This window comes from Electrophorus electricus, chromosome 13, assembly GCF_013358815.1.
Source record: "Electrophorus electricus isolate fEleEle1 chromosome 13, fEleEle1.pri, whole genome shotgun sequence".
Taxonomy (NCBI): Eukaryota; Metazoa; Chordata; class Actinopteri; order Gymnotiformes; family Gymnotidae; genus Electrophorus; species Electrophorus electricus.
Genome location: NC_049547.1, coordinates 712,060 through 726,064, shown reverse-complemented (window position 1 = coordinate 726,064; position 14,005 = coordinate 712,060). Strand labels below are relative to the sequence as shown.

The 14,005-nt window shown below is 43.5% G+C and overlaps 1 protein-coding gene across 4 annotated transcripts in view; it reads right to left on the bottom strand.

The window, feature by feature from the left end:
• Window positions 1–14,005, bottom strand: part of ttbk1b (tau tubulin kinase 1b) — a 28,562-nt gene that overhangs the window by 8,995 nt on the left and 5,562 nt on the right. For all 4 annotated transcript variants that reach the window (XM_035532848.1, XM_035532852.1, XM_035532849.1 and 1 more), the window contains exons 6-13: window positions 13,507–13,611; window positions 11,220–11,285; window positions 10,875–10,967; window positions 10,667–10,792; window positions 8,292–8,446; window positions 7,577–7,784; window positions 7,140–7,315; window positions 5,022–5,526 (exon numbers count right to left, since the gene is read on the bottom strand). In XM_035532848.1, coding sequence (XP_035388741.1) covers window positions 5,022–5,526; window positions 7,140–7,315; window positions 7,577–7,784; window positions 8,292–8,446; window positions 10,667–10,792; window positions 10,875–10,967; window positions 11,220–11,285; window positions 13,507–13,611 — 1,434 coding nt within the window. The remainder of the gene's footprint in view (window positions 1–5,021; window positions 5,527–7,139; window positions 7,316–7,576; window positions 7,785–8,291; window positions 8,447–10,666; window positions 10,793–10,874; window positions 10,968–11,219; window positions 11,286–13,506; window positions 13,612–14,005) is intronic.

The following is a 14,005-nucleotide window of genomic DNA, read 5'->3' as shown; positions in this document are numbered from 1 at the left end:
ACCTGGTCTGGCACCACTTCCTCTGGCTGCCTGTAATATTCACAACTGATTCAAATCCCTTGTATTCTTATTTAAAGCTCTTAATGGCACTCATACAAAACACACATACCTGAATGCCTGACAAATTACGTTCCAGAAGTACTGAATAAGAGCTTACTGAACATTTCAAAGCCAAGCACACAACACTTATAAAAAGGCATTTTTTTGTTTTTATGCTCCTCAGAGCTGGAACTCTGCACCCCATCATACGCGTCAGGCACCTTCTCTGAAACAAAACCCATCTCTTATTTAAACAGCACACTTTTATTCCTAAACACGTATTTCAATGCTATTTTTAAAAAATTCTCATTATATTTATGTATTTTTACTTCACTTTATTAGAAAATTAATCATTTCCTGGTAACGTCTTGTTATTCTCTTAATTGTCTAACTTTTTTTTGTTATTTATTGGTTTAAATTTTACATACTTTAGAGCACGTCGACCTGTATCTTAAATACATAAGTGTTACAGAAATTAAGTTATATTATATTTATAATATTTTTGTCACGATTAGTCCCTCCCAGTTTCCATGTTTTCCCCATGTTGTGTATTTTAGTTAATTGTCGTAGTTTCGTTTTCTCTGGCCCTGGTTTGATTTTCCACACCTGTCCCTCGTTTCTACCTTCTTAAGTTCATGTATTTAAACCCTGTCGTGTTCCGGATGTCTCAGCATTGTGTTCAGGTCTAGGTTCATTGTTTATGTGTATGAATGCATGTGTATAAGTTTGTACTCTGTGCCTTTGAGTTTCTGAGCCTCCGAGTGTCTCCTAGCCTCTGTCATATCCTGCTTCCCCAGTTTGCCTTCGTGTGTTTTTTGTAATGCATCCACATACTCTCCGTGTTGGCTCTATGACCCTGCACTGCTACAACGACTCTGATTTTGGATTTGCCCCTAATAAATCTCTATCTTCTCCGCACATGCGTCCGCCTACTCACCGTTACAATTCTAATTATATAGTTATTATAACTAGGTATTAACTAGTGCTTTCCAATATACCAGTAAACAAACAAGAGTACTCAAAGAATGATTTAAAAAAAAGGAGAGAGAGAGAGAGAGAGAGAGAGAGAGAGAGAGAGAGAGAGAGAGAGAGAGAGAGCATGCATTCCTCCTGATTGTTAAAAGGTCAGGGATTAGTTCAGCCCCGAAATTACCGACAGCATCCATACAGAAGAGGTAACATAAGAGGCATTTTGAGAATCACAAAAACAGACTAACAAAAGGTTTGCTCTTAACATCCTAGACCACAACGTTTGGTTCACTCTACCTCCATCACTGAAGTTACATTCATTGTTAATGAAAATTAATGAAGATAAAAAAAAACAAAACAAGCCCAACAACAAACATAACCGAGTCAGAGAGAGAGAAAACACTTAAAGAAAGGTGAATAAATCCATCAACTCCAAGCATGAGTTTTAGGAGGCTGGTCGAGTCAAGTTTCTCCCGGTGTAGGTTGAGAAAAACAAACTTGTCAAAGCAGGCGAGGACGTTCTCAGTTTGAATGTGAGATTCATGAACTGACTAAATGAGTTGTCTGCTATGGCCAAAGGTACGGGGACACCCTTCGTATTTCTGGAGTTCAGTCACACCCATTACTGACAGGTGCATAAACAGCCATCACGTAGACGGACAGGCGGGATGTGCAAACCAGAGAGCTCAGTCACTTCAAATGGGTTTGTGAAACCTCTGAAGAACTACAGGTCTCACGGTGGTTCAGAGAAAGCTCTTCCCTCTTCCATCAGGACCACATGGTTTGGCCAGGATGGTTCCAAGGAACCCCGTAACCTTCCACTGAACACCACACCACACATCTGGAATGCACCAAACGTCAAGCCAGGCCTTCCCGTCGAACATCAGGGGAGGTTGTTATCGCCAGGGCAACAGCCACACAGGACTGGGAAAGACGACAAGCTCATAGTCATGATGACCAAGTGTCCGCATACTTTTGGCCATACAGTACATTTCTAAGAGCTGTATTTTCTAACATGGCTTCAGGTGTATATACGTTAATAAGTAAGTTAGTAACTTAATATAATTTACTCAATGTAAAAAATGGTGCCAAGCATGTGAATGTGCACATACTTTTCATTAAAGAACTCAACCAGAAAAGAGACTTATTCTCTTAAGGAACAGAGCTATTGCCTTCAAATCTATTGCCCTTTGATACACCTCATATTACACGGTTTCAATATTCATCAGTTTCCAACAGCATGTAATGAGTCAAACTGAGTAAGCAGCATTTTGGTTAAAAAAACAACAACAACAAAAAAGTATATATATGAAACCCAACAGAACAGAAAACCTGCTGTTATTAATTTAAGGGTTACACACTTCATAAACATTTCAGAGCCACATGACACCTCCACCTCTCTGTTCGTTGCCATGATGACTTCAATGTGTTTGCATTCAAATTACAAAAGTATACATAAAAAAAAAGCTAAGTAAAGCATTCTGTTAAAAGTGCTCAAGCAAACGCACGTCTTGTGTCGGCAGTAGAGGGAAAAATGTCAAACGCAAAAAATCAGTCTGTGCAAAGCTCGACAGCAGCTCTAAGAGAATAAAAACGTCATTCTTATAGAGGAAGACAAATCCTAGAATGATGCTGTAACAGCCCACAGCATAACTCACACTCTCACACACACACCTTCTTTCCTCAGCTGACTTTGTATATTACTACATGAGGTAATGAGCATGGCGCTACGGCTCACGCGCCAGGCCCCGGCCGTGGTGCCGCACCCGTTTGCATTTCCTCCAATGGCCTACGTAAAACGTGCACGACGCGTCGTGGGTGCTGCCGTGCAACTCCCGTCTGTCCTCGCTCGCGAAGACAGACAGCTCTCCGAGTTGCCGGGAAGCCCATACGGAGTGGCCTTATTCACATTCCGTCAGTTGCTTAGGGATGTGATGCATGGCTCGTCCTACAGGGGACGCTGGACATGAGCAGCTTACTTGTGCTGAGGCCAGAAAGAAGAGCTAGCGTGAAAACCCTGTCCTTCAGCTGACATCCTGCCACACACCCACCCACACCCACCCGAGCGTTTCATCTTTCTGCCTCTTGAGTATGGTGGTCTCCCTTCAGCTGATCTTGAAGTCATTGATATTTGGATAATCTACTGCATATCTGTGATATTACCAAAGACAATCAACTCAAGGCAAAAACACAAAACAGTACACACCTTAAATCCCAACGCTATTGCATTCTATACACACACACACACACTGATGCGTATTCAGAGTTGCGGTGGAACATGCCTGTGGCCTATCGCACGGCGGTAGTGAAGACAGTGATGTTTGTTTAGAGGACGAGCACAAACTCGGAGTATTCAGTGCAGGAGGACTGAGGATGGCTCTCTGCTGGGACAGCCCTGGCCGTCACTGGGGCGCATTCAAATGGTCCAGTTTATAAGAGTTAAAAATGTTCTGTTTTTGCATCTATAAAGAAGGTGATGTACAACTGTACAGGGTCTCTGAGGATCAGTTCCTTTTAGAGCACATCAGGGTCTAAGCTAGCTTAGCTACAACTGAACCACAGACATTCTTCTGTCTGTCTGTAGCCAGAGAGCATTGCATTACACACCCACACACCCACACACACACCCACCCCACAATCACAGGCAGTTTATTGCACGAATAAAATTTTTGCAGTTTTACTTCTTGTAAACTGTCTGGGTAAATCTGGTTTAAAGCAGTACTGCACATGTATGTATGTATACGTGTGTATCAGGTTTTGTTCATGAGTTTCGCCAACATCTGCTGAATATGCAGCCGTGGGAGGTTGAGCATAGAATGCCGTGATCTGGGGTTGCCTGGCAACACGGGCATGTGTCTGCGGTGGGCGTGTCGGTGGGCGGGGCTGCTCTCGGCCGAGCGGCTGCGCTGAATGGCCGGCCCCCCGAGGGCGGGGTCGTGAGGGAAGAGTTCCGTCTCCATGGTAGAGGAGGAGAACACATACGACGCCAGTCTTCTCAAATGGGCGGGCCTCGGGAAAGAGTGTTGTGGGTGTGGCCTGTCCTCCTCCAACTGAAAGAGACCAATAAGAGTGGAGGGATCAGGCGGAGAAAAAAGACTAAAAAAATTATGGATGTGTGCAGTGCTGTGTGTGTGTGTGTGTGTGTGTGTGTGTGTGTGTGTGTTCCTGAACCTATAAACACACAAAACGCACACAAGCGGTGATGATTTCAGTCGTGCAGTATTATGTAATGCGTATTAATTGTATCGTTCATAGATATGCTTATCACAGACTTTACTGTGTCTCATCTGATGTGAAGTAAATGTGATTAAATATTTGAGATGTTTTGGAGGAGGTTTTTTTCCCACCAGATAGACTCCTGCATCACACAAGATGTGCAAATAAACCTCACCTGTGAAGAAGGGGAGCGTGAGACACACACACACACACACACACACACCTCAACCTTTGAACCTCTACAATCACAAGCACACAATTACACTAACGCTATTTTCACATCTGAGTTTTCCCCCTGTGGTGCATTACCTCTGTGGCACAGAACTACCTATAAGCAAACTACACATGGTGTAAACTCCTTACACAAGACCGTGCAGAGCTCCAACTAAACACAAGGCTCATATGAAACAGAACTGTACCTCTCAAATCTGTAAAGATGACAAGAAAACCTCAGCCCGATTTAAAGTTAACGTCCTTTCCAACACTACAGATCATCACAGTACTAATACGGAAAGAAATACCCACGAACCAACAGTTCATACGGCACCAGGAGGAAATGACCATCAGTCATGGCAAATCTATGTTGGAGAACATAGATCTTGAAACCAGGGGAGGCTGAAGTGTGAGCTGGGGGAGGGTTTGGACCACCGAGGACACACAGACCTCATAAAAGACTCACGAATCAAACAGCAACAGAAACTCAAACCAACGTGAAAGAACCACAAGAAACACTCATCTCATTCACCACGGAGTGAAAGGTACAGAAAACAAATCCCCAAACACACACACGTTCTTACCTGTCTGTGTGGGCCAAATGGCTCGGATTCCCTCCTTTGTGGGCTGGTATGCAGCAGTGTGTGACCAGGTGATTGGCTGGGGCTCGGCCCCGCCCCCTCCTCCCCAACCAATCCCGTAGTCCCACGATGGGTTTTGGGCCGCACTGCAGCATCAACTCCACCTGCTCCTCGCCTCCTTCTCTCCTCGAGCTCCTCCAGGGGTCGCAGCTCCTCCGGCTCCTCGTCCGTGGTGCCTGACGTCGTAGGCTCCGCCCCCGGGTGGAAGTCTCTGAGCTCCGCCTCCTTGTCAATGATCACCCACTCCCTGCTGTCGAAGTCCTCCTCCTCGGCCAGGGGCACAGAGCGAATGTAAGCATTGCTGTGGGCTTCCAGGTCCCCGTTGGCCGAGACGTCGGGGGGGCCGCCCGCCTGCCGATCGGCTGGACCCACGTCCAGGGAGAGCATCTGCGCTGGCTGGGAGGAGTAGATGTGGCGTGAGGGCGAGCCCAGCATGTCCACGCGGGACCTGGCAACCACGGAGAGACAGCACGGAGATTCAGAACTCTGCCCCAGCCGTGGGAGAACACAACAGTCGAAGGATAACGATCGCAACACTGCTACAACCGGACGCTATCCGGCCCGAACCTAGAAACAACCGCTTGCCCGTATGTGCAGAGGAGAAGAAAGTGATGTTTTTTCTCCACAGCAACACGGAAAACGATTCAGGAATTCACTCTCAGTGCAGAAGACTTGTCTGTTTTACTTTTCTCTGATGTCTGTACTATGAAACATGTCCACAATTGCCAAGCATTAGTGTATAAGAGGGGAGGGATGTGCACACATGATGTTTGATGAGCTGTGTACATTCAGTGGGCATCACACAGAGTGCCTTACTTGAGATTTTATTTTTATTTTACATAACTATATAATCATTTAAAAAATGTTTTTCATGTTCGCTTAGAAACTAAAATATTGTCTAACTAGTACGCTGTCAATCCGTCTATCTGTCACTGTCATGCAAAGACTGGGTCACAGGAACGTCTCTGGAGCTCAGTGGTTACGGTAGTGGACTAGTCATCAGAAGGTTGCCAGTTCAAGTCCCACCACTGCCAGGTTTCCACTGTTGGGCTCCTGAACAAGACCCTTAACCCTCAATTACTCAAGCTGTGTTCAGTCAGAATTCTAAGTGGCTTTGGATAAAAGTGTCAGATGTGCTGTAAATGTAAATGCCGTCGTATCTGATCTTCAAGCGCACTGGACTGTGAGTACCATGCGTGCTTGGTGCTAAACTCCTCTCCCTGGACACGAACAGCAGTCCTATGGCGTGGCATCTTTGTGCCTCAGCATCTCTGCCAGACTGAAAATCTGTTTAAACCTTTTCAATCAGTGTTTTTAACAATGCATTTGTTAATTAGTGATAGTGATGTTGTATTTGTGTGACCCATAAATCAACACACATTTTTAATTAACCACAGATTAGACTGCACATACAATGGAAAACATTTAAAATCCATAAACTAATATGGCAATGGTAAGTGACAGAAAGCAACAGAAATTTTAATTATCGCAACATTCAAAAACATCCTTTATCAAGTGAAACACTACCAGGGAAAACATCTTCATGAGAGTAACGTTTAGCGCTGTGTGTCAGGGCAACGAGGGTGCGTGTGTCTGAGGTGTGTTAGTGTCACTATGGACATCATAACCCTGCCTCTCAATGACCCCACATGGTGCAGCTCTGTTTCTGTGTGTCTGAAGCCTGCAGACAATTACGTCACACCTGTGGGATTATGGCTACCAGATTATCGCTAACACCCGTAGTCCTGCAGTTTTACTGATAACCCCGTGTTGTTTCTCAGGTACTGTGTGAGTGAGAGTTCCCCCTGTATCCCATACACTAGTACAAACAGTTCACAGTGAACATCACTAGGTAATTGTGAATATTAAGACATAGTAGCAACTAAGAATGAAATACCACGTTTGTCCTCTTAATAGGAGAGACTTCTTGCAGGAGGGAAAACATACAAACACAATCACAAGCAGTTTATTGCATGAATAAAATATTTGCAGTTTTACTTCTTGTAAACTGTCTGGGTAAAGTCTCTCACACAGACACAGACAGACACACACACCCCTCACCGTTTATCACAGGCATCATCTCTCCCGTCCCCAGACACATGATCTGACTCAGGACTGTTGACGCGCCGATACCTGACTGGCCGGCCTTGTGCACCAGGGGATTCTGGGTCTCCGCCCCTTGGAGAGACAGGCTGCACCCCTCCAGCTAGCTCCTCCTCTTCTGCAGTTACCTGGTTCTGAGAGGGACAGAGAGACATATTCCTCTGGTCTGTCCGGCCATAAACATTCGCTGCCATTCACATATTTAATGTAGTATATTTCAGGCCATAAAAATTATAGACTGGGCCGAGAGCCAGTGGACTTGGTGAGACTGCACAAATATCCAATTTAAGAAATACATAATTTAGACAATGCAAAATGATCCAATAAACAAACAGTAAGAGAATTTAAATAAATATCTTGAAATCTGTAAAAATATTCCTAGCTGGAATGCACACCTTACTAATGCTTATCCTGAGTTTGTTGCGGTTGAAGTCGGTGTCATCCCACACCTCCCCACCGGACGGCACCAGGGCGGCCTCGCCAGGCCTGATGGGTAACGGGACAGGTGGGGCATTTTCCTGGTCACTCAAGTGTTCGTCCTGCAGGACGTCATCCGTGTTCTCTCTTGGCAGTTCTCCAGGAACGGGAGTCACGTTCACCACTCTGGAATGGTGAAAAGAAATCGAACTGGGAACATGGGCCACTCTCACAGACTGAGAAGTCAGATGCATCAAATCGGGCCAGAATCAGAGCCGGTCCCGATGACACTGCTGCTGGCCTGAGACCAAGGAGGAAAGTGGTCCGTGCAAAAAACCTTCCTACCCATCAGCTGAACAATACAGAGTCATCAGACTAAATGAAGCCAGACTCTGAAGACTTTAAATGGATGATGGTACAGTATCTTCAAGGTTACAGTTAAAACATGAAGGTTAATGCATTTTGGTTCCTTTCTGGGTGTTCTCAAGGCAGTGTCAATGTGTGCATGTGTGTGTATATATATATATATATATATATATATATATACACACACACACACACACACACACATTATATATATACACATACATACACACACATTATATATTATACACACACACACAAATATATTATACACACACACACACAAACATATACACACGTGTATATGCATGTGCGCGCGCGCGCGCTCACCCCACTATAGCCGCGGTCTGCCGTGTATGTTGTTGAGGGGGTGTGGCAGTGCTGTTCGTACATAGCGAGTCTGTTCCCGTCTTCTCCCAGTCAAAGGGCTCATTCTCTGTTATCACTCTCTCCTTCATGCTCTTCTCAAATACAGACATCAGCAACTGGACCAACAGGTGAAAAAGGCCCAATCACATTATACACACAGGCATTTATCAACACTGCATAAGCAGTTTTATATTGGGGTTTATTTCACATGAACTCTTTTCAATGTATATTAATTTATTATTTACCAAAATACCAATCGGAAGCTACAGCACTGTGCAAAAGTCTTAGGCCACCATTAAATTTGTTGATTAAATAATGGTCTAATAGAACATATGTAATTATTTATGAGTCTCTAAGCTGCAAACAGAAAATAATACAGGAAATATGTACAGTAAAACCGAGCGTCTGTTCATCCCAGGTACCTACAACGCACACCATGACTTCACACTTTCCTTCGAGAACTCCCTCGTATCACAATCCGAAGCTGCCCGTAGTCTGGGTAGAACTTTGGACAACCAGTTGTCCTTCTCAACTCATGTTCCAAATCCAAGCAGGTCTTGCAGATTTCTCCTTTGTAACATGTGAAGGATTCGGCAGCCCAGGTGCTTGTGCAGTCTCTTGTGATCTCAAAGCTAGACTACTGCAACTTGCTAGTCTTCCTCTAAGAGCCATCAAACCTCTACAACTTGTCCAGAATGCAGCAGCACAACTGGTCTTCAATCTTCCAAAGTTTACACATGTTACTCCACTGCTGCGCTCCCTTCATTGGCTCCCTGTAGCTGCACACATCAGATTTAAAACCTTGATGCTTGCCTACAAAGCCAAAAATTGACCAGCCCCTTCATACATGACGTCAATGGTCAAAGCCCGATCCGTACCTCACGTACTTCTAACCTCAAGTACGGCTCGGCTTGAAATACCCGGCTTCAGATCTCATGGAGACAAGCATCGAGACTATTTTCTGTCAGGGCTCCAAGATGGTGGAATGAATTCCTGCTTGCTGTCCAGACAGCAGAGTCCCTTGCAGTCTTCAAACGCAGACTGAAGACTCATCTATTTGTAGAATATTTAAAGGACCACTGACACTACTCCCTTATTGGCTGACTAAATTAATACTCATTATAGGGTATTGTTTATGTATAGGGTATTATTTACTGTTTATTGCAGTTATCATTGTTTAAGATAGACCTTATGTATTTTGTACTTCTAGGTATTGATCCCTATATTCTACAGTATTCTAGTACCTACTGTACTAGGATGTATTCTATGAGGAAATGACAAAGCACTTCGGTAAGTCGCTCTGGATACGAGCGTCTGCTAAATGACAAATGTGAACGTAAATGTAAATATACTCATCCCATGTAGGTTTAAGAGACTTTTAAGAGACAAATTTCCTGGATTTTCTGGTTGTATTTATGGTCAACTTGTTTGAGCTATTAGGAGTCTCAAATTCCGTGTCGCGCGGGTGCATGCGTGTGAAAGTTGCGTATACTCTCTCTCATTATGGTTTCTAACAATATTAGAGCAAAGGAGAAGACAACGTTCTTCTACAGGAAGAGCAGACACTGGAGACACATGAAAGATCTACGGTTGGTCCTGTAGCAACCAGCTTAGAGGAGAAACAGATGAATCTGCCACACGAATGCAGAACGGACTGCACATAGTCAAAAGCTTGGACAAGTTCACCAGTTTGCGTATCTGGACAGTCTGATAACCAGCAATGACAACCAGTCAAAGGAAACTGAACAGTCATGACAGATTGCGGAATCTTCACATAACTAAAATAAATCTGCAGAAGACCAAAAAAACGAAATGTGCATGACATCAAGCATAGTTTGAAACCTGGGTGTTAAACGAGAGAATCACAGACAAATGGGAAACATTCAGATGTCAGAGGTCAGGGGTAAGAAATAAAAGTGGAGAATAACTCATCTTAGTAAAGATAAAACCATCCATGGAGCAATACGAGGTCTGTTTGGACAGATCTGGACGAGTGGTGGATGAGTGGTTGTAGCAAGAACTGATGAGACTAAGAGACTGGAAGAGGAAAGACCTGCTAAGAGTATTCAGAATCTGGGTGGAGGACACGGGTGGAGGACTCGGGCTCAAGAAAAAGTCTTTGAAAGAAAACTAAAGATAAGAGGATTCTCTCTGCTTTGATGCTCCCTAGATGAACTACAGAGGATGATTATCTGTAATGCCAATTTATTCAGTGCAGAAAGGACAACTGCAGCATTTTGAGGGGTATTTCGATTATTTGCCGTTTTGGAGCACTCGTATGTCTTGTGGTCCTCACTTGTGTTTGGTATTGTGTCGTAATGGCAGCGTGGCCGTACCTGGTAGTCGGGCTTGGCGTGGTAGTCCAGGCCCAGCACGTGCTCCAGGAAGATGTGGAACTCCGTGGGCATGTGCTTGAGGAGCACCTTGTGCTCGTAGCGCTCCTTGATCTGACCCACTTGTTCCTGCTCACAGAGCAAGACGTCAACCAACCGTATCGCCTCCCTGCGCTCAGTCACCACACCGACACCAGCCAGGAAACCTCACCTTGTCTTTGATCTTTCGCCATGGCAACTGTCCAACAGTGAACTCCACCAGCATATAAAACAGGGACCATAGATCGTCATGACGACCCATCTCCTATTTTAACCAAGTAACAACATAATGTTACTGATCACTTAACGTTAGGGCATAAAACTGACTAACAGAGTGGTGTGTATTACACTACTTATGATGTCATATTTCCACTGTAAAAGAAATCTTAGGATCCTAAAATAATTCATCAACTAACAGAACATCCTCATGTCTAACACGAACTAAGAACATTAAGACATAAATATCAACGAAAGCATCGATGTACGTCTACAGGCGCAGTGAAAATGGAGGTATTACTTTGTTTTTGTGAGCGTTGACAGAAGCGTATCTCACTGTTCCACGGAATCCTGCCACCGTGCGAGGCTGAAAAACAGAATTTTAAAAATCTGTTTTAACACCAGACACTTAAGAAAAACATTCTTCAGACTTTACTCATGTGTGTAACATAAAACAACAATATTAAAACAGTAAAATAGAAAGATGTCAAAATAATTCAGGGAGATATGTTGGTTACTGGGGTTCATGTATGATATGAGAACAGGTGAAGAGTGTTAAGTGCTAAATGGTGCCAAATGGCAGAGAATGAGGAGAACAGTCTTGAAAATGGACAGTGGAAAGGGTCACGGTCAGTGCACCAGCAGACCAGTGCACCTGTGTACCAGTACACCTGCACAGGATGTGCTGGGCTGTTCCGTACTGAGTGTGAAGAGAAGGCAGGCAGAAGAGAGTTCTGGGTAACTTCATTACCGCCACTAACCACAGGAGGCCATTTAAACATAACCCCCCCGCACAGTAGTGCCTTATTAGTACTTCAGCAGTACTTTAACAGTTTATTACTTGTTCAGTGGAAATGGATTTTTAAGTGTGATGGTTTAATTTTTATGTGATTTGACATTTAACCAAAGATTCATAATTTGACTGAGAATCAGTGGACCTACATAATATTTCTGCTATGAAGAACTACTTTTCAGTAAGGCAAAATCCCCAGACGCCCATCAGCCTGCAGTGGCCCTCTGTGGATGGGCAGATTAAAGAGGCGCGTGTGTGGGGTGTGTGAGTTAGCCAACAGTGGCTACGCTAGGTCTCTCGTGAGAGGAGAGCAGGTGAAACACTCACAATACGGCTGTTGCTATGGTAATGAGGACAAGCATCTTACGGGAAAAGCATGCGCTTCCAACATAAAGGCCAAAAAGGAACTGTAAAATACCAAAAATAAAAATAAAGTTGTAAATCATGAAACAACAAACATATAAAAAGTAGAACATAAGAACACAATTATGAAGTGAATGTAAATAATATCAAATATATATTTAATTTAAACCCCAAATCAAAATGGCTTTCAGAAATAAATTATTTATAAAACATTTAGTTTGAATCAACACAAATCAAATACATCTGTGAAAAAATTCAGACGACAATCAACTCCTGTTTAAATAAATCCCGGGACACAATCTGCTCGGGCCAAGGCAATATGGGCACTCCGTTAGCATCGGGATCTTAATCGAGAGTCTTCGGTATCACAGGCACTGTCATAAGCCCACACGTCAATCCTGATCTTTGTGTTTGGGATATGTGGACCTGATCAAATGATCCTGAATCAGTGAAGCACAAGTCACACACAAGGCAAAACAGAGACTATAATCTAATGAGCGACATGCTCTCTCTCTGCAGGATGGTCCAGGCAGTGTTCTTTGCACGTCGTACGATCACTTCAGCATGGTGATGGTGACAACCACGTTATCACCTCACTGCCAAAATGAAGCAAACAGCTCGCAACGCACAGAACAAGACGAGTGTTTAATAACACTGCTGCATTACATGTATTGTCTAGACCAGAACACCAATCAGATCTATTCCTGCCCTTTACATTAATATACAGCAGTGCATGCGAGTGTGTACATGTACATACATATATATATATATATATATATATATATATATATATATATATATATATATATATATATATATATATATACACACATACACACACACATATATATATATATATATATATATATATATATATATATATATATATATACACACATACACACACACACATATATATATATATATATACACACACACATATATATATATATACACACACACACACACACACACACACACACGTTAGAATAATCAGAATGGGCTCAACTGATTGTTAAACCAACGCCACAAGTGCGTGCACGCATGTGTGAGAATGTGTGCTCGTGTTACATTTACAGCATTTAAATGCTGATGCTTTTTATCCAAATAATTCTGACTGAGTACAACTTGAGTAATGGAGGGTTAAGGGTCTTGTTCAGGGGCCCAACAGTGGAAACCTGGCAGTGGTGGGACTTGAACTGGCAACCTTCTGATTACTAGTCCAGTACCTTAACCACTGAGCTCCCACTACGTGTGTGTGTGTGTGTGTGTGTGTATAAATTAATAAAAATGCTTCCACTACCTTAAAAGAATAACTTTAACTGCACATGTACTTTACGTGGCAACCCAAGACATCTAGAGGTCATCTCCTCTACAAGGGCGCCTGTCCAGTATAAATCCCTCCCTGCTGGGCCTGGACTGAGATACTCACTGGTCTCACGTCTCCACTGGTGTTGGTGTACTGGCGCGCCAGGCCGAAGTCCAGCATGTAGCACTTCCTGTATGTGGACGGCAGGCGGCCCATGGCGAAGTTTGACTGTGTGAAGAACACGATGTCACTGACAGCCACATGAACACAAACATCTCACACGGTGCATGTGTCTACAGTCTGAACAGAGCGCCAATCAGTCTGACTAATAGGTGTAACGTTAATATTTCACTTATTAATGTTTCCATTTTGTGTTCATGCAGGCATGCTGAACTTGGCAACAATGATGACAAACAACGCAACAAAGATATCAGCTTCAGTAGAGAAGGACCACAGTTAAAACTGTGCAGGGAGTGAGCGTCAAATCCAGGAAAATGTCAGGTGACGTAAACACCTGCTGCGCTGTGCTGTGTCACACCAGATTTCGTTGTCAAAATATTATAATTATATATGTGCGTCACCAGCATCAAAGGAAGCTACTGACATCACAAGGAAATAAAAG